Source organism: Trichomycterus rosablanca, chromosome 2 (genome assembly GCF_030014385.1).
Source record: "Trichomycterus rosablanca isolate fTriRos1 chromosome 2, fTriRos1.hap1, whole genome shotgun sequence".
Lineage (NCBI taxonomy): Eukaryota > Metazoa > Chordata > Actinopteri > Siluriformes > Trichomycteridae > Trichomycterus > Trichomycterus rosablanca.
The window spans coordinates 1,801,527-1,822,392 of record NC_085989.1 but is presented as its reverse complement, the minus strand read 5'-3'; the positions used below and the strand labels follow the sequence as shown (position 1 = coordinate 1,822,392).

The 20,866-nt window shown below is 42.3% G+C and overlaps 2 protein-coding genes across 2 annotated transcripts; one reads left to right on the top strand and one right to left on the bottom strand.

The window, feature by feature from the left end:
• The first annotated feature begins 722 nt into the window (after positions 1-722).
• On the top strand, positions 723-11,011 carry asns (asparagine synthetase). Its single transcript, XM_062989345.1, has 11 exons — positions 723-971; positions 4,818-5,055; positions 5,311-5,496; positions 6,146-6,247; positions 6,340-6,467; positions 7,334-7,460; positions 7,696-7,802; positions 8,151-8,218; positions 9,677-9,758; positions 10,515-10,670; positions 10,835-11,011. The coding sequence occupies exons 1-11, from the start codon at positions 723-725 to the stop codon at positions 10,985-10,987; spliced, it is 1,596 nt and encodes a 531-aa protein (XP_062845415.1). The 3' UTR covers positions 10,988-11,011.
• Positions 11,012-13,670: 2,659 nt separating this feature from the next.
• On the bottom strand, positions 13,671-19,977 carry tac1 (tachykinin precursor 1). Its single transcript, XM_062989334.1, has 5 exons — positions 19,761-19,977; positions 16,698-16,800; positions 16,531-16,554; positions 15,015-15,071; positions 13,671-13,809 (listed from the first exon to the last, which is right to left on the bottom strand). The coding sequence occupies exons 1-5, from the start codon at positions 19,884-19,886 to the stop codon at positions 13,766-13,768; spliced, it is 354 nt and encodes a 117-aa protein (XP_062845404.1). The 5' UTR covers positions 19,887-19,977; the 3' UTR covers positions 13,671-13,765.
• Positions 19,978-20,866: the final 889 nt, after the last annotated feature.

The following is a 20,866-nucleotide window of genomic DNA, read 5'->3' as shown; positions in this document are numbered from 1 at the left end:
TATCGCTCACCAGTGGTAGATGATTCAGTCGAATCGATTCAATTTCGCTCACCTTTAGGAGTCGATTCAATTGCACGAAAGTCATTTATCAATCAAACTGGTTATTCAGGTGATTAGTGTGATACAATGTTCATAACAATAAATATCAGGGCGCAGCGGTAAAACATGATAGCTGACATTTCATACTCGTGAGTTCAGCTCTGCTACCGGCAGGCTGGGCGCCTACCCGCCTGACTTGTCCGTTGGGCTGGGTTGTCAGAAGAGGATTCCTCACAACTGTTGCATTTATGACATCTGCTGGCTGATCGATGTGGGACTGAGCCCCATATGAACCCACCTCCTGCAGGTGAAAAGATGCTTTAGTATACTGCACACGTGACGGAGGGGTCGTGTGTTAGTCACGGCTCTCCTCGGCCAGAGTTGAAGTCAGCAGCTGTAGTTTTGCATGCCTAATAAAGCTACGGATATTCATCTTAAATGTTTATACAAGTTATATCCAGTTAATTCAGTTGTAAGCTCCTGTAGCTTCTGTGAAGATGCTGAAGAAACTATTATCTTAATACGCTAGCCATTTACCAAGCTGGTTTGCCATGTTTATGTTTGTGCACAGACGAGATTGTGGTTGAGTGCAGAAATGTAAAACCAGCCAGGCCGGTCAAAATGAACCAATCCGTGCACATTTCTAATAATCTAATCTGCCATTTTGCTTTTTCAGGAACACGATGTGTGGTATATGGGCGATATTCGGCGGCGGCGAGTGCCTGTCGGCTCATTGCGCCAACGCCATGAAGATCGCATACCGGGGTCCGGACGCTTTCCGCTTCGAGAACGCCAGCGGCTTCACGAACTGCTGCTTCGGCTTCCACCAGTTGGCCATCGTGGATCAGCTGTACGGCATGCAGCCGCTCCGCGTCAAGCGCTTCCCGTTCCTCTGGCTCTGCTACAACGGGGAGATCTACAACCACCAGCAGGTAGGACGTATTGGACTCGTGGGTGGAGTGGCATTGGTATGTGAATTCAGATTTTTGCTCGCAGTGTGGAATAATAGTCTGTTGAGTTAAAAACAAATAATGAATCATGGTCTAACATGCTAGAGCACCACCGCCTTGATGTTGAGGCCTGGTAGGGTGCTTGACTGTCCTTGACGCTCGCTCTGGCTGCACGCTTTCTGTCTGCTCTCCGCTTGCTTTTAGTTTTTAGTTCTTTTAGTTATTTTTTATCTTTTATTTCTAAAATATAGAGCTCAATCAGCAGACATCGACAATAGATCAGCTGGAAAGGCACAGAATTACAGAACTACATTAAACTAGACACTTAGTTAACGGAGTTTTCCACTAGCCGTCAGACTGAACTCGGGCACAGTTATCAGGACTACCATGGCTCCTATCACTACAGCGGGTTCTTCGTGCTGCTCCAACTGCTACAGACTCCTACGGAAAATCACTGTGCTGGAGACAGAAATGCTCACAATCCTACCTGGAACGGACAGGAGAAATGGTTCCAGATCACTCGAGGGTGAGTCAAAATCTAACACAGAACAACCAGCTAAGCTAAAGCTAGACAGCTTAACAGACTTCCCGAAGCTTGACAGAATTCAATCAAAACAGGGGAACAGAAACGAGCCATGTAAGAGAATAAGTCGGTGGCACAAACTTGGAGCAAAACCAAAACCACAAAAGCAGCAGGTGGCTGTCTTTATGTCTTCCACGCCAGACTGTTCATCATGGGCTCGGAAAGCGAAAACTATTATAAAAAAAAGCTTACCAGTGGTAATGGCAACGAATCAAAGCGGGCTAGCAAAAACACGAGGCTGATTAAGCAGAGGCCCTCGTCTGACGCAGAGAACGCTCGGAAAACTCTGATCGTCGGTGACTCTGCCATCAAGAATATAGGCAGCAGATTAATGCTAACATGCTGTCTCCCAAACATGACTGTCTCGGAATTAAATGAGGAACTTCCCAACATTCTCTCCCAGCATGGAGCGATCGACCGAATTATTCTGCACGTGGGCAGAAATGACATTCGCAGAGAGCAGTCAGAAATCTTAAAGAACAACTTCACTGAACTGTTTAATACACTTGAGAAGCTGACTGCTCAGAAGTTCATCAGTCGGCCTCTCCCAGCCCGAGGATCTAATTTGTTTTCACGGCTACTCAACCTCAACACGTGGCTAAGCAGAACCTGCAGTTTGAAAGGTATGAATTATATTGACAATTTTAACTTATTCTGGGGGCGCAGAGAATTTTTTTACCCAGATGGCACCCACCTAAGCAAGACTGGAGTGAAGGCACTAAAGGACAACCTCCATTTTGCTCTTCGCCACCCATCTGCTTCTTGGACTGACTCGACACAATACGTGCATCCTCAACCTCCCTCATCTGCTTTCAACCATGAAGGACCATCAAACATACAATCCCCATCACTGGAGAACACAGCTCAGGCTGAGTTCCTGACTCTTGACGAAAGCTATTACGACCATCATCAGGCAGTGACACGGCCGTCAACAGCAGAGACATCACAGTCATCCTCCAATTTCTCTCTCTCAACAACATCGCCTCCACATATGGATTTCACAGAGAAAATGGAGAAACTGGTGTGTGTTGGGACTAAATTCTCACACTCCATCTCAGCCAGTCCACAGGTTTCACCCAAAAAGCGCAGGGCACCCCTTCCCCCCTGTCCACAGCCCCCTCCCCGTTCTCTGAGGCCACTTAAGCACCGTCAGCAGAAGCCTTATCCTTCATCTACTCTGGCTGTACGGAGTTCAGAATGTTCAGCGAGTGCTACTGATACACGTTGTGATGTGTTCAGTGTCCTTTAAATAGCAGATATGATACTGACAACAGTTTGGAGAGTAAGCTTGGACCCAGTATGCCTGAAATGTTTTCTATTCCTGTGTTGATTAGAAATAGAAAGAATAGAACGCATTCAGCATATCAAGTCAACCAGTCTAATCTCGTACCTGTACCACGACAACCTAGGGCTGCCCCAGGGGCTCCTGTGGTTCCTTTAAAGCTAGCTCTGCTTAATGTTAGATCTCTAGCCAACAAATCATTTTTAGTGAATGACATAATTCTATCCTACAGTTTAGATTTTCTGTTTCTAACTGAAACATGGTTAGCAGAAGGCAGCAGTGCTACTGTTCTTAACGAAACAGCACCAGCAAACTTCAGTTCTATGAATGTGTGTGGAAGTGGTAGGAAAGGTGGAGGAGTAGCTGCCTTATTTAAAGATGTTTTCCAGTGCAAAGAGACTGTACTTGGCAAGTCTTTTTAATACCTCTGTTTTATTTTGAAGGGTACTGCCAAAATTTTGATTTTGACACAGATATATCTGGCTCTCTCACCAGATGATTACAGTCCAATAGATTCACTGTGTCAGTGTCTGGAGAACATCAATAACTGGATGAGCCAGCCGTTTTTACAGTTACATAAGGACAAAACAGAAATTGTCGTGTTTGGCAGCAAGGAGAAGAGGTCTAGTGTCAGTGAACACCTCAGTTCCCGGGCTCTAAAAACCAAAGACCAAGTCCGAAATCTTGGCGTTCTAATAGACTCAGATCTCACATTCGCCAGCCATATAAAAACCATCACCAAAACAGCCTTCTACCATCTTAGAAATATAGCCAAAATCAAGGGTCTAGTGTGCCAACAAGACCTAGAGAAGCTGATCCATGCTTTTATCTCCAGTAGGGTGGACTATTGTAATGGTCTCTTAACTGGACTTCCCAAAAAGACCATTAAACAGTTACAGCTCATTCAGAACGCTGCTGCTAGAGTTCTAACTAAGACGAAGAGAACTGAGCACATCACTCCAGTTCTAAAATCTCTACACTGGCTTCCGGTTAGTTACAGAATAGAATTTAAAGTGCTGCTACTGGTCTATAAATCACTGAATGGGTTCGGCCCAGAATACATCTCAGAAATGTTTAGAGAATATAAACCCAGTAGATCTCTTAGATCCATGGACTCAGGTCAGCTAGTTGAGCATGGTGAAGCCGCATTTAGCTGTTGGGCTGCATATAACTGGAACAGACTGCCAGGAGATAATAAATATTCCTCAAATGTAGAAATGTTTAAATCCAGGTTAAAAACATTTCTTTTTTCTTGTGCTTATGATTGAGTTCAAATTTTTTTGCTATTACCCTTATTTTACTATATTTCTTTTAGAATGTTTTAATTTCATATTCTCTAAATTGTAGGGTATATTTTACTATATTTTCTTTTAGTTTTCATGTTTTTAATTGCTGATCTCTCTTGTTTTAATTTAATATTCCCTAAAATGTAGGGTATATTTTACTATATTTTCTTTTAGTTTTTCATGTTATTAATTTTTTATCTCTCTTGTTTGAATTTCATGTTGTCTTAATTGTAACTAAATGTTTGCAAGAAGTCTTTCTGAGGTTCTAGGAATGTTTTAATGCTTTTAATTAATGTTTTTCCTTATGTAAAGCACTTTAAATTGCCAATGTGTATGAAAGGTGCTATACAAATAAACTTGCCTTGCCTTGCCTTAACAGACACAATCGGCTGTGTCTGAGGAAGAGAAGGTGGGATGGGTTACATCGACTATCTGGTAGAAGTGAAAGATACGGCGGGCATAGCGTGTGTCGTTCAAGTTTAGCGTGTTGTGAAACGAAACAGCAGAGGTGTTTACCAGTCTTTAACAGACAGAACAGCTGTTGTGAGAGAATTAAGTAATGATGACAGCTCGCCTACCAACATCTACCAACCACACCCTTATAAAAACCATTCATCCATTCCTCCTTCTTTATGACAGTTGGCTCTCATGACTAACTCGACTTTTCTGCTCTGAAGTTGAGGAAGCAGTTTGAGTTTGAGCACCAGACCAGAGTGGATGGAGAGGTCATGCTGCACCTGTACGACCGGTTCGGCATCGAGAAGATGGTCACGCTGCTGGACGGCGTGTTCGCCTTCGTGCTGCTGGATACGGCCAATAAGAAGGTGTTCCTGGGAAGAGACACGTACGGCGTGAGGCCTTTGTTCAGGATGCTGACCGATGATGGCCTCCTCGCTGTCTGCTCAGAGGGCAAGGGTGAGTTCCTTCACAGGGACAGACGGGTACAAAGGTGACCCTTCCTTTACTGAGACAGGAACAAAGGTGACCCTTCCTTTACTGAGACAGGAACAAAAGTGACCCTTCCTTTACTGAGACAGGAACAAAGGTGACCCTTCTTTCTCTGGGACAGACAGGTACAGAGGTGACCCTTCCTTTGGTGAGACAGATGGGTACAGAGGTGACCCTTCTTTTACATTTTTATTAATATAAATTGGTCTCTTTTATTTTCAGGTCTGATCCATGTCACCCACTCCACATCAAAGCCGGTGAAGATCAGCCCCTTCCTTCCGGGTCACTTTGAGGTGTTTAACCTGAACCTGGGTGGAACAGTGGTGTCCGTCCAGCTGAAGCAGTTCCATTGCTGCACCGCCGAGCCCGAACATGTTACATACGACACAATAGAGAGGCTCAGCTCAGGTGAGAACACCCCCCCTGCCCCCCGTCACCCCAAAACAGGGTCCATGATCCACGCATGACATCAAACAGCATTTATTATATGACCAACAGTATCTGGACACCCCTCTTAATTACTGAGATCAGGCGTTTCAGCCAAAATCAGTTATATTTAAATATATGCTTCCAGTTTTGCGCCAACAGTTTAGGGAAGGCCCTCTCCTGTTCCAACATAACTGTGTTGGACGGGACCACAAGGTGAGGCCATAAGGAGGTTGTGGTCTGCACAGAGCTGCTTGGCCTCACAAATGCTTGCTAATGTGCACAAATTCCCACAGACACATTTCAAATAATCTTGTAATGGTGTCCAACAAGTGATCAGCCGTCCTCATACTTATGGTCAAGTGTAAAGGTCCAGAAAAAATGAATTTGTAATCCTATTTTGTGCCAGCATGCGCAAATTTGCACAGACTTTGTGCTTCAGGTCACTTACCCATCCACATCTCATGTCAGTTTAAAGCAGCCAATCCACCTTCTGCATGTTTTTCTAGAGAAACACAGAAACAGAGAGGCTGTACCACATGACAGTCCTCACAAGCAGGAGTTTCCGAAACCCTTTAGACCCTCCATGGTCTGTGATACCTCATTACAGTTCTGTGGTCTGTTTGTGTAGATTTGGATCTGCAGACGATGAAGAACAACATCAGGATCCTGTTTGAGAACGCGGTGAGGAAGCGGCTCATGGCCCGCCGGAGCATCGGCTGCCTCCTCTCAGGTTCTCCTGCTTTTTAACCCATTTATTCGTGGACAGATTCAGTGAACGGTGCAGGTTCCACGTGAGTAACGTTCTGCTCCTCTCTGCTCCAGGCGGCCTCGATTCCAGCCTTGTCGCCGCGACGGTTATCAGACTGGCCAAAGAGGAGCAGCTTCAGGGTCCCATTCAGACGTTCACCATCGGGGGCGAATGTAGTCCAGACGCCGCAGCTGCTCGCAAGGTCAGTATTTTTAAATGTTGTTTACTGTGCACTTAATAGCCAAAAGTATGTGGACACCCCTTCTAATGACTGAGTTCAGCCACACTTGGTTTGGCCAAAGCCCTTACCTGCTCCAGTAAGCATGATGACACGTCCAGTTTGGTTTGTTGGAACTGCACTGGCCTGCACAGACAGACAGATAGACAAACAGACAGACAGACAGACAGATAGATGAGACAGACAGGCAGACAGACAGACAGATAGACAAACAGATAGATAGGTAAACAGACAGATAGATAAGACAGACAGGCAGACAGATAGATAGATAGATAGATAGATAGATAGATAGATAGATAGATAGATAGATAGATAGATAGATAGATAGATAGATAAGACAGGCAGGCAGATAAATAGATAGATAGATAGATAGATAGATAGATAGATAGATAGATAGATAGATAGATAGATAGATAGATAGATAGATAGATAGATAGATAGATAGATAGACAGGTAGATAGATAGATAGATAGATAGATAGATAGATAGATAGACAGGTAGATAGATAGATAGATAGATAGATAGATAGATAGATAGATAGATAGATAGATAGATAGATAGATAGATAGGTAAACAGACACAGACAGACAGATAGATAGATAGATAGACAGACAGATACTTTATTTATCCAGAGGGAAATTATTGAACAACAGTTTAGGGAAAGCCCTCTTCTGTTCCAGCACGACTGAACATGCACAAATTCCCACAGACACATTTTAAAAAATCCTGTATCAGGATGTCAGACGAGCTCATGGTCAGTCGTCCTCATACTTTTGGCCATAAAGTGCCACGTTTGGATGGTTGTTTCAGGCGTTATTCTTGTACCCTAGGTGGCGGCGCACATCGGCAGCGAGCACCACGAGGTGAGTTTCACTGCGGAGGAAGCCATCCGCGCCCTGGAGGAGGTCATCTTCCACCTGGAGAGTTACGATGTCGGGACGATTCGCGCCTCCGTCGGTAAGTGCGTCCGGTTCCGGTTCTTATTCTCCGGGTCCCGATGTAAAGAGAGCGACCGGATTGAAGTCGGGGAATTTAAACCTAAACTGTTTCCACAAAGTCGGAGGCGTAAAACTCACAGTAATCAGTGAGTGAGGGGCGTCCACATACTTTTAGCCGTATGGTGTGTTTTTTATTCACTAGATGGCACCGTTACTCTAGACCTACTTGCTCTGCTTCTTGCTTTCCTCTCCAGGAATGTATCTGGTGTGTAAGTACATCCGCGAGAGGACGGACAGTGTGGTGATCTTCTCCGGTGAAGGATCTGATGAACTCGCTCAGGGCTACCTCTACTTCCACAAGGTGAACGTCAACTGCGCTCTTACATATCAGTGTAACGGGGAGAACGGCTGGACGCGCAACCCCACACTATTAGAGACAATTACAAATAATAAAGCATCTTATTATTAAAATAAAAAAGTAAGAAAGGAATAACGGAACAAAATACGACGTCTGCAACCCGCAGCGGAGAGCAGGGGTAGAACAGGGATAGAGTAGTAATGAGAGCTGGTCCCTGGAATCTCCATTTAGCGCCCATGTCGTTCCACTTAGCCGAGCTTAGATTGTTTCTGTTTTCAATCGCAGTATTGTTGTTGTTGTTTTTACTGGAGCTGTGCCGATGTGAGCTCTGATTTGTACGTTAACATCCAGGCTCCGTCGGCCGAGGAACTGTACCTGTTCGACGTGTTGAGGGCGGACAGAACCACCGCTGCACACGGGTGAGAACCTGCTATCCGACTGATAACTTCTCGGTGCCCGTATAAACGGGGCTAGTTTTACCTCATGCTAAGAAGGAATTTACTGAATAGTCATGTTTAGTTCACGCTGTACCAGGGGCGGCTCGTTCATTAGGGCGATCGGGCGACGCACCACCAAAGTGCGAAAGGGAAGAAATGTTTCTATCACATTCAACCAGTGTTAAACTATCTGTGATTGTTCTGGAGTCTGTCTTGTCTCTGAATATCGCAGTCCAATCAGCGTGGACATTTTCATTTTCAGCATTTTAGCAGACGCTTTTATCCAAAGCGACTTACAGTACTGTGACAGGATACTGTCTAAGCAATTGAGGGTTAAGAGCCTTGTTTAGAGGCCCAACAGTGGCAACCTGGTGGTGGTGGAGTTGTGTTCCGTACAGTACCGCCCCTTTCGGGGCGATCAGGCTCGTATTCAGAATCGCCCCAGATCGCTTTCAAAGACTCTCATGTTAAAGCTCTTTTTTTCGTATTACAGGAGCTATAATGCATTTTGAACGACTTCCGGGGGGGCTCGCACTTACGTGCCTGCGTCACACGTAATCGTTCCTTATTTAGAAACTGAACGAGGTGTTCCGCATTTTTATCAATGGGAGAGAAACGCTGCAGAGACTGAGACCGGGTGATGTGTATGAAACAGAAGAAAACTGCTGCTACCACGGGAATTAAAAGGGGTTCGGTTATTATTGTAAGTAGTGTTCACTTTTAGTAAAGCTGCTCTCTCTCTCTCCATGTTTAAAGTTATTTGTGAGGGCAAACTGACAGATGACTTAAGATGTTAATTATTTAAGCATTAATTTACCCCTTAAACGGGTCACCTTGGCCATCATCGCAACAATTGCCCCCCCTAAGAGATTTGGCAGGAGCCGCCACTGCGCTGTACACAGTCAAGCGAGCTTCATATCAGCGATGGCTTGTACAAGAGTGCGCTGTGCAAGACAGAAGCCGGACGAGTTTTCAGCTGCTGATTTTGGAGCGGGAGCTTGGGAGCTTTCAAGCCAGAACTTGTTTGATTTAAAGCTCGCTTGACTGTGGAAAGTGTCACGTATGTTTAAGACAGATCTGTTTGTTTGGTGATTCTTGGTTTGATTGATTCTTGATCGGACCGTCCGGACATATGTCCTTTAACGGGTTGCTTAGGGATGCTTTGCTGCTTCAGGACCTGGACAGTTTTTTAGGATGAATGTAAGAATGGAAGGTCATCTGTCCATGAGATAAAACCGACTGTAACTGGGTTTATTTTCACCCATTCAGATCTAAAACTCCCGACTGTAGAGATGCAGTTTATGATCTGATGATCTGATCTAAAGCGGCCGGTCTGGCAGATACATACAGACACGTTTGGCTATGTCTAAAGGGGGAAGGTGACCAGGGTGCTGTCTGGGGTGTGTTATTGTTTTTCACACACACTTTTTGTGTCATTAGTTTGGAGCTGAGGGCGCCTTTCCTGGACCACAGGTTCACTGCTTATTACCTCTCGCTACCTGAACAGTTGAGGGTGCCCAAGGTGAGGACTTTCTTTCATTCCTTCTGGTTTTCACTGACCTTCAGGTGGACTTGTGTTGTTCAGGGCTCGGCCTTTGCGGCACTTCTTTATTCAGTACCTGAACCGCGAGGAGCCCTCACCCTCATGTGCACCAGTATCAGGCAGGGTCAGCCTTCATATGGCGCCCTCTGAAGCCCAGAAGGATAAGGGCCTTGCTCAAGGGTCCAACACTTGCTGCACTTAATTGTATATTTATGTGTATATAAATGTGAATGTGTGTGTGTGTGTGCCCTGTGTTGGACTGGCGACCTGTCCTAAATTTGAGCCAGTGAATTGTACCCACCGCAACCCTGCCCAGGATAAAGCGGTGGTAAAACAGACAGTGAATGAATGTTCTACGCAAGTGACATGACCTAGCCTAACTACCCTAGTCATGCACTTCCTACAGTAATTTGGAGGGAATGGGGGTGGGAAACACTCGCACCACTCCGCTCTGGCCGCAGGAGGGCACAGTACTGTTATGTGCCCCCTCCGACAGTCTGTCCTCTTCTTATACACCATCGCAGACACTGCCAGTTGTGTCTGTAGGACACCCGGCCAGGTCGGCAGCACAGATTCTTACTCTGAATCGCTGGCCGTGCCACCTCAGTGCCCCTCCTACTCAAATCAGTGTGACATGAATAATAAAAACGAGTAGAAAGGGGGGTGCTATTACTTTTTCAAACCATCCTAGCCCGTCTGACTGTGTGGTAATGACACCGCGCTTTGCCGAAGCAGGACGGCGTGGAGAAGCGTCTTCTCAGAGAGGCGTTTAAGGGACTGGATCTGATCCCCGACGAGATCCTGTGGAGACGTAAACTGCCCTTCGGTGACGGTCTGACATCCGCCAAGAACTCCTGGTACGACGTCTTACAGGAGCACGTCGAGTCTGAGGTAGGTCCAGACGCCACTTTATTAGGAACGCCGTATTAACACTTTGGGTGTGGGTGTGTCCTGGGTGCACAGAGCTTCTAGATCTCACCATAGATATAACTTAGTGATTATTGAAGATGAATTAAAGGATGAATTTCTCCAAACCTTTTCCCACCCCCGTGTAGGTGAACGACTCTCAGTTTAAGAACGCAGCTCAGTTGTTTCCCTACAACCCTCCCATGACGAAAGAGGGCTTTTTCTACCGGCAGATCTTTGAGAAGTTTTACCCCGGCCGCTGTGAGTGGACGCCACATTTTTGGTTGCCTCGTTGGACCTGAGCGACCGTTTACAAACCTGACAGGGACCGGTTATAACTGCGCTTGCTTCATGGATGTTGTTTTACTTTTATTTACAAATGTCTTACTCTCTCTTTTCTTTTGTGTATTGGGACACAGCCTTGGATGTTGGTAAACAGATGTACGTGATTACCTGTGATTAGCGCCGCCATTATTTTCTTCACCGACGTGTGTGAATGGATCTCGATCTCTGATTGGCTGATACACGATTACACTCAACGTGTTCCATCAAAAATCGAAACCCTCGTGGGTGCTGAATTGGTGCTTCGTTTAGGTGATTTCCTGCCTATGTGGTACACATAAGTGTAAACAAATAGTTTATTATATATAAATAAATAAATAAATAAATAAATAAAATTTTTTGTGATGAAAAATGGCACATGAAAATAACTGGTTGCTTTCGACATTTCTTGAATTGATTTCTACGTTTCTAAACATCAACTACTTCTGCATTTCTACATGTTTTTATCTTTTTATTTTTATATATGGGTCATTCCTGGGATTTGGTGCCTTCTGGACTTTAAAACTTTTTGAAAATGAAACAGTTTTAATTTGTTTTTGATGTTTTATTATAAAAAGGACGTGTTTTACATTTCCAAACTAATACTGGTCAAGCTCGATTACACATGCACCTCATATACGCTGTGACGTCCAGCCTGTTACGTATTAGGTTGTAACAGGGTGGACCATAACAGGGTGGACATTCTGACATCAAATTAGCCATTAGCTAGCGAGTGAGCAAAACCATGCTAGCATAAAAGTGAAATCAGACAAAGAACTCTCTGCTTTTTAGTGTGATAATTATTAAAATGATCAGATCGTGTTGCTTTTTCTCATATATCCCATAACAGGGTGGACAGGATGTTATGGTTGACCATATAAGACTTTTAGGATAAAATGTGGAAAAAAAACATTAAAATGTGGAGTTTAATGAGCCGCTCATCTTCTACAGATGTTTTCCCTCCAAAAAGATCATGTGAGCTCCAGGAAATGATGTCAGGATGTAAAACAGCTCTTCATTTTAAGAGACAGTAGTAAGAGATAACAGGGTGGACAGAAACCTGAGGGACGTGTGAAAAACCCTTATCAGCAATAAAATCAAACTCATAAAGAAAATAAATCCAGGGTTTAGAGGGACTTAATCAAAAGCTTTTAAACAGTATTAAAAGACTGAGATATTTTCATGATTAACCTCATATATCATCACTAAATCAGAATGTACAGCACTGGGGATCATGGGAAAACCTCTGGTATCTAACAGATAAAAACAGTATATATACAGTCGTTTTATTTTTAAAATAAACATCGTGTTCAGTATTTGAAAGTGTTAAAATTATTTCAGTAAGATGTTTAGAAATTTTATTGTTTAAAATTTACTTAATAAATACAATGATCAGTACTGGGGACACAAAAGGCACCGAATTGTAGGAAGGACCCGTGTATGTATTTGTTTCTATACGATATTCTACACATTTATGTATGTATTTCTACTTTGATTTATTTCTAAATTTCCTTACTTCTGTATTTCACTATTTACTTATTTCTGGATTTCCACATTTTTACATTTATTTACTTCAACGTTTATTTCTGTATTTCTACGTTTGTTTGTTTTTGTTTTTTATTTTCATTTTTTTATTTATTACATTTTTACAATGGTTTGTTTCTGTATCTCTACATTTATTTTTATTTATTTATTTATTTCACATTTATTTAATGATTTTTGGAGTGGGCGGGTCCTAATCTCACTCTAAAACATGATTGGTCAGCAATCAGTATATCTGACCCATGGCTTCAAGTGGGAGATCGCTGGAAGACCTGCTGGGGAATTATGTATCTAATCAGCTCTAAATCAGCTCGTTTCTTCTGTTTTATCTCTCAGGTAAATAAAAGAATTAACACCTTCGGCAGGAACAAAAATAAACTACAATTTTGCTAAATAAATAACTAATATATCGGTCAAGACAGTAGTAATAGAGCCCAAACGACCAATCATGTTTTAGAGTGAGTTTGGAACCGCCCACCTAATTAACATATAGAGTCATAAATAAATAAAAGTACATTTAACAATACAGAAATAAATAAATGTAGAAATATAGCAAATATTAGAAACACAGAAATAGATCAAACAGGTGTGGTTAAGGTGTGGAAATGTAGAAATAAATTCATGACATTTGTGACCAAATGTATTAATTCATGTATTTATTTATATATTAAACTATGTATTTGTGCATTTATTTATTTATACTTATGTAATACTTGTCCTTTATAAGAAATAAATAAATAGATGAATGAACGAAGCTGCAATGCCTCATTGGTCCACGCTTGTGTTTCCGTCTCTGGCCACCAGGGGGCGCAAAAGCAGCACATTTACAACAGCGAGGTTCTAATGCACAATTCCACCAGTAAGGAAAATAGTTTTAATCATGTTAATCAGATACACATCGATTATTAACAGCAGAATGCTGATGATGACACACATGTTCCATATTTACAGCACAATCGGTGATCGAGAACATCGTGAGGCACTATGCAGAGAGATTGGCAGTGCAAATAGTTTGAAGATTTTGACAGTAACACAGTTGGACTGCATCGGAACGTCGCTTTCCTTCAGAACACACACACACACACACACACACTGGCACGGGTACTGACAGCTACATCAGCACAGGGTGAAAACAACGTTTTATTGAAGTTTACCATTAAAACCACATTAAAAAAAGCACAAGATGATGAAGTTCTGGTAAATCAGACGGTCGGTGCTCAACGTTTCGCCTCGTAGTTGTGTAGAGAGCTCCAGTACACTTCTATCAGACAGACCAACAAACAAGAACAAATGAGTTTTATATCTAGTGTAGTACAGTAACACCATAAATATAATATAACCCCCTAATAAACTGATCTACCAAGGGTAAAATGATAAATACACATATTCCCCTCAATAGCTTTGCTTAATGTTGGGATGCATCAGTGCTCCCATCAGTTCTTGATAACAGTGATGTTTTAAAAAAGCAGGACCCCCTGCTAACCCCCCTCCAATGCTTAATTCATGGCTTTGGCCTTGACACACACATTCTTTGTCCGCAAAAATAGCAATCACATGTAATTAGTGACATTTATTGTGGGTTGCTGGAAAATCTGCTGGTCACACATATCCAGACATTAAATATTACTAATCTGCTGGTGTAGAACGCTCTAAGATGCCATTTAACTTTAAGGTGGCATGACCTCCTATTTCAAGTTATTGATTATGATTCAAATAAGTTCATTAGTAATTTAGAATACTATTTGTTATTTTGTTATAATTCTATAATATTTTTATATACAATGATCATTGATAATAAATATTTAATATTTTTGTTGTAGTTTATGGGGTGGCTCGGTGGGTAGCACTGTCGCCTCACAGCAAGAAGGTCCTGGGTCCGATCCCCAGTATATATTCAGTATATCCGTTCTGAATTGCCCTATAGGTGAATGGGTGTGTGTCTGCCCTGCGATGGACTGGCGCCCCGTTTAGGGTGTTACTGTGTGCCTTGCGCCCATTGAAAAGCTGGGATAGGCTCCAGCACTTAAGAAAGTGAGTGAGTGAGTGTTGTAGTTTCTATACGATGATTATTATATCATTTTATTATTATATCATTAATAATACATATTTAATAATGTTGTTGTATTTTATATACAGTGTCAGTAAAGGCATTCGTTCATGATTGACAACAGCTTATGGCTTCTCAGTGCCCATATAAACAGGGTGTATGACACAGTACCTCTTGCCAATGAATTCTGGTTTTGTTGTTGTTTTTGAAACTCAGTTTCATTAGATATGAGCAAGATTTTATTTTCTTTGTGTTTACTGCAGTACTTTTCTTGATTGTTTGTTTTGTGGCCCCATATAATGCACAAAAATAGATTTTTAAGTCACATGGTGCAACCAGTATAAATAAACAGCACAAACACTTTGGGCTCAAATTTAGGTGGCATTAATTTTATGTATATTATATTATTAAATACGTACCCGGCTCCTCTTGGCTTCGTTTGCCCATCAGCCCCACGAAGGAGTTAATTTTATGCCCTGCAAAGTCCAAAAACAAAAAGAAGCTCAATTAATTGACTCACCGATTCATTGATTCGTTTATTGACTCACTGAATCAGTTGAGGCTCAGAACTGCACAATAAATCGTCACTAATCAGATAATCAGAAATAAAAACCTAAAAATGGTTTTGGCTTTATAGTACTGACTGAGTTCAGGTGTTTCAGCCATGATACGCTGATATGATGATATGCTTGTGACGTGGTGACAACAGTTTGGGGAGGGTCCCCTTCTATTCCAGCAAGACTGAGGTTTATAAAGAAATGGTTTGGCTAAATTAGTGTGGAGAAACTCCTATAACCCTGCTAAACCCCTTTAGGGTGGACGGGTCTTTTACTTAAATGGACACAAATTCCCACAGACACTTCCTTCCTAGAAAAAAGGTCTAAATCAATACAAACAAATTGGATGTCCAACAGACTGCGCTGTCCAGGTACATCTGGCCATATGGTGGATCTACCAAAAGTGATAGAACCCGGAATTGATGGAGTAAATCCGATGCACCACTAATATTCACCTACGAATGTAGTTACATTTATCCTCCTCGTACCAGCCATCATCATTTCCTGAGATTATAACTAACTTATATGCAAACATTTGATTATGTAAATCTGATTAATATACATCATACTCCCAAAAGTATCTGGACGCCTGACCATGAGCTTGTTTGATGTCCCATTTCAAAAACACACTATTAAAATGGGGTGACGCCTGTGTGATCTTCTGAGAAGGCTTCTCAGTTTGAGGACTTTGAAGTATGTCTGTGGGAATTTGTGCCCATCCAGTTAAAAGATAGAATGCCTTTATTTGTCATATATACATATACAGATGTACAGTACAACAAAATTCTTTCTTTGCATATCCCAGCTTGTTTGGCGCTGGGGTCAGAGCACAGGGTCAGTTATTGTACGGCGCCCATGGAGCAGAGAGGGTTAAGGGCCTTGCTCAAGGACCCAAGAGTGGCTGCATAGCAGAGCTGGGATTCGAACTCTTAACCTTTTAATTGATAGTCCAAAGCTCCACCCACTTTGCTGCTACTGTCCCCATGACGACTGGGCACTGACGGTTTTTCATTCCAGAGCTGCTCAGTGCAGGACGTTGGAGTTTCTTTATAGAGCTGCTTTGTTCACAGGGGTGCGGTCATGCCGGGACAGGAAAGGACCTTCCCTAAACTGTTGCTGCAAATTTGAAAGCATATAATCTCCTTTATATAATTGATTTATTACACCTGATAGCAATTGTGACCGAAACATGATTTTAGTTGTTACAGGAGTGGAAGCGGTTAAGATACTGGACCAATAATCAGAAGGTTGCAGGTTCAAGCCCCTGCTGGGCCCCTGAGCAAGGCCCTTAACCCTCAATTATCCTCAAATTGTATTCAATCACAAGTGTAAGGCACTTTGAATAAAATCATTTAATCAGTCAGTGATTGATACTCACGTTTTCGTGTGATCTGTGTGTTTGCTGTCAGACGACAAAAACAAGAGAATCTGTTACAGTTCTGACAGGCCGAGTTTAATCTGATTCACTTCAATAATGAGAGAGAGAGAGACAGGGAGAGAGACAGGGAGAGAGAGACAGGAAGAGTCAGAATGAACCCGTCTTACCGGACGAGCGTTTTCCCATCAGCCCGATGAACTGATGCGGTCGCGGTTTTCTCGTTATCCGTCTGAGAATCTCTCTGAAGGGATCCGCCTGAAGCCAGTCGTCCTAGAAAAGCGTTATTGGATTAGCGGGACGTCGGACTGGGGGGTGAATATAAAACAATAAGCTGCTTGGGGTGTAAAATATTGAGCGAGGGTATAATCACGGCTCCGCCCGACCGGTCCGCCGGGGATCGAATTAATCATAAAGGATAAATATTTATGCACTGATAGCCGAATCTCCAGTGAGGTTATGTTTATTTAATGTGTATTTAGCAAAAGATTAAACTACAGCCACACTACCTAAGTCAGGACGTCTCAAACTCAGATCCGTGTGAACCTGATAGACTGTGAGGTAGCCTGACCTAAGCAGCGTCACTGTAGTTTTATATTTTTTCTACATTTTAATGGTTAATAACTTCTATAGATCTGTGCTTGTTCCTATTAGAGTTTTAAAGAAGGACAAATGAAACTACAGCCACACTGCCTAAGTCAGGACTCCTGTGAGCCTGATAGACTGTGAGGTAGCCTGACCTAAGCAGTGTCACTGTAGTTTTATATTTTCTCTACATTTGAATGTTTAATAGCACCTATAGATCATTTTTGCAGATGTGTGCTTCTATTAAGAGTTTTTAAGCAGAACAAATGAAACTACAACCACACTACCTAAGTCAGGACGTCTCAAACCCATGTCCGTGTGAGCCTAATACACTGTGACGTAGCCTGACCTAAGCAGCGTCACTGTAGTTTTAAATTTTTTTCTACATTTTAATGGTTAATAACTTCTATAGATCTGTGCTTGTTCCTAAATGAAACTACAACCAGGCTGCCCAAGTCAGGCACTTTCACTCATTATTGCAAGTTTCAAAATGACTAGGTTTAGTAGGGTGGCCTGAGCTAGGCAGAGTGGCTGTAGTTTTATTTCTTAGAAAGCACTGATTAAGAGATTTGGCAAGAAAACTGCAAATGAAACTACACCCACGCTACCTGAATCAGGCTGTCCCATTAAACCCAGTTACTTTCAGTTACGTGCACCACCTACGAAACGAAGGGGTGACGGGTGCTGTTTTAGATAGACAGTTTAATTCTATTCTAATTCTATTTCATTCTATTGAAATGTATTTTATTATTGAAAAATCCACCTTTATGGCCCATATGGCCAAAAGTATGTGGACACCCCACAATTCTTTCAATGCAGATGTTTTAGTGACACCCACAGAACAGAATAGAACAGAATGACTTTATTTGTCATATATACATCAGCAAGTGTTTGGCGCTCAAGGAAGCTGGGGTTAAGGCTCGGGGTCCAGCCCCTATAGCAGATTGCATTAAGGGCCTTGTTTAAGGGCCCAACACTGGCTGCATGGCAAAGCTGGGATTCAAACTCACAATCTTTCCAAAGCTGATAGCCCATAGCTCTACCCCTTTACTCTAGGCTACCACCATCTAATAATCAACTCTAATCTCTATTCAACTATAATTATGATTCTGGGCTCTAAACTCAACCCCTTCCGACACTTCATAGCAACCAAATCCCTGAATGGACACAAATTCCTACAGAGACACTCTAAAATCTGGAGAAGCCTTCTGGAAAGAGTACAGGCTGTATGTGCAGAGTGGAGGAGGGGATTCCATAATAACGCCCATTCATTTACATAATTTTTGCCCATGTACCTCTGCCCGCTCCGCCCTTTCTTACCCGTTTATGACTGTAAGAACGGCTTTCCAAAAGATTTTGGAGTGTGTCTGTGGAATTTTGCGCCCGTTTAGTCAAGCACCGACCTTCTGGCTCACAGTCGACGTTCCAATTCATCCCATATGTGTTCAGTGTTTGAAAACATGACTGTAGCTGTACGGTAGACATGTGATGATAGAAATATTTACATGTAGTGAATTTTCAGGCTTATAATCGTGAGGGTTCTAGAGGAAACTATTTCAGATTAGATGTTAAGCAGAGCTGCTGTCATTTGTTGGCAGTTGTGGGTAAACCTGTACATGAGCTGTGAAGAACCTCCCAAAAACCACTGAAGTTGAAGTGAAAAATAAAAATGTGTTTAGTTTAGCTTGAACTAAAATCCCACGCAAATGGTTCTCGGTAATTATCCAGAAAATACCTGTAATTCTTCTTAAAAATAAAGATAGAAGTAAATGTTCCTGCTTAGGTTAAAACCATAGAAATGCTGAAAAGAAAAATAAATAAATATAAGGGGTTATTACCATAAAATAAAAATGCTTTAGTGCTTTTCCCTTTTTCACGGTGCTGTATAAATGTGTACTTTCCGACTAGCGTTATTTCTAAGAAGAAATTAATTTAAATGAAGAGACAGGAAGAGGCATTTCTGCATATTTACTCAATTTGGTCTTACAAGGAACCTTTTAGTACGTGGTTCTTTACCTATTTTTATTTTTATTCCATTCTAATTCTATTTAAAGTGAAATGCATTCTGCAGAAATGTGTTTTATATGTACAGTACATCACTTCTTGTCGCTCTTATTTAAAGGTAAAGACAGTGACGAACATTCGCTTCCTGAAAGGTAGAATTTCGGAGCTCAGCTTAAGCTTTTTCTGAGCCTCTATTAGTGGAAGAATTAGATTTGATTTATCAGAAGAAAGGAAAATACTTTAATTGGAATTGTTCCTTAATATAAACGGAGGATTTAAAGGTTTTTAAGGCGTGCTCCTCACCTTCAGTGTTTTTATTGTGATGTTTTTCACAGCACATTTAGAGCCCCAAAAAACAGAGGATTTACACAGATTTACAAAGAATATGTGACAGAATTTAAAATCTGTGATGGAAATTAATTCTGATTTGCCGAGATGCCTCAGCGCATCAACAGTTTGGCTCAAAATGAACTCGTTTTTTTCGTGATGGATAATTCAGCCTCCTAAATCGTTTCGTCTGGGTTTTATGTAACAGAATGAATTAATACTTTATATATATTTAAAAAACAAATATCCAATTCTGAAGTGTAAAACTTAAACCCTAAATCAGAACTGAATGAGATATCGGAGGTGGACGTGGTTACCTGTACTGAATAGCTGTTAGTCCAGTAATCCGGATCTTCACTCGGACCCAGATCCTCCGCAAAAACTTCATTCAGGGTGAGCAAAAGCACCACTACTGACAAGAGCAGCTTCATCATGGACATCATGGTGCAAAACAACGTCCTGCACTGATTATTATGATAATAAAGACGCGCAGGTTTTAGAAACGCGCTCCGTTCCAAAGCGCGCAAAGTTGCGCCGCAGCCACCGCAAATCAGACGCACCTAAAATATCAGGAGCAGCCCTGAGGCTTTTATACCCCACACGAAGAAATAAAAAGCAGAAATCTTTGCGCTTTTACGCTCTTTTCCAGAAACCCTCAACAACACTGTGCTCGTTGATGACCGGGAGCTTTCCCTCTATTTAAACCCGTTCGAAGTTCCTATAAAGCGACCGCTCCTCTCTAATCAGTATGGAAGGAGGAAGGGTGGATGGAGAGGGAGGGGTGGAGAGTCCTAAATGGGTTACGTAGGAATGACAAAAAGCGTGATTAGAAGAGGAAAAAAATCCCAAAGAGATCCAAATTAGCAGAGCAGTTTGCGTCAGAGCGCAGTTTTGCGTCAAACTTAAAAAAAATCGAAACATGTCTTCATAAATCGCTTAGAAATGCAAACATGTCTTGACCTTTTTTATCCTTGCACTTAGTTTATCATTAATTCGTTTTGAATAAGTGCATCATTTCAGTCAGGGTCTCAGTGGGTCCTGCAGGAATAACCCTGGACAGCAAAGAACCCTGTATGTAGCTGTAGCTGTACATGGAGGAACCATTCCGGTTCCTGCGTGTTTTTGGGAGGTGGAAGGAATCCGGAGTACCTGGAGGAAACACTAGGAGAAGACGCCCATGCTGATGTGCAGAAACCACGCAGTCAAGTGGGTGACTCAGCACTGTGGGTGTTGAGGACCTGCATTGAACCTCCACCCCACTTTTGGTGTCCGTGTGGGTTATCTCCGGGTACTTCAGTTTCCTTCCACATCCAAAAATGTGCCCATGAGGGTGTGATGCCCGGTGATGGATTGGTGCCCTGTTCTGGGTGTGTTCCTGGCACATGCTTTGGATTTTTTAGGTGTCACCAGAGCCACTGTGAGC

Bases quoted from the DNA above. Each gene is read 5' to 3' on its own strand.
- asns (XM_062989345.1), top strand. From the start codon at position 723: ATGTGTGGTATATGGGCGATATTCGGCGGCGGCGAGTGCCTGTCGGCT. The intron at 5,497-6,145 runs GTGAGAACACCC...CTGTTTGTGTAG, and splicing joins AATAGAGAGGCTCAGCTCAG to ATTTGGATCTGCAGACGATG. The intron at 6,248-6,339 runs GTTCTCCTGCTT...TCTCTGCTCCAG, and splicing joins CATCGGCTGCCTCCTCTCAG to GCGGCCTCGATTCCAGCCTT.
- tac1 (XM_062989334.1), bottom strand. From the start codon at position 19,886: ATGATGTCCATGATGAAGCTGCTCTTGTCAGTAGTGGTGCTTTTGCTC. The intron at 16,801-19,760 runs GTAACCACGTCC...ACGCTTTTCTAG, and splicing joins CTAACAGCTATTCAGTACAG to GACGACTGGCTTCAGGCGGA. The intron at 16,555-16,697 runs GTAAGACGGGTT...GTCGTCTGACAG, and splicing joins GATGGGAAAACGCTCGTCCG to CAAACACACAGATCACACGA.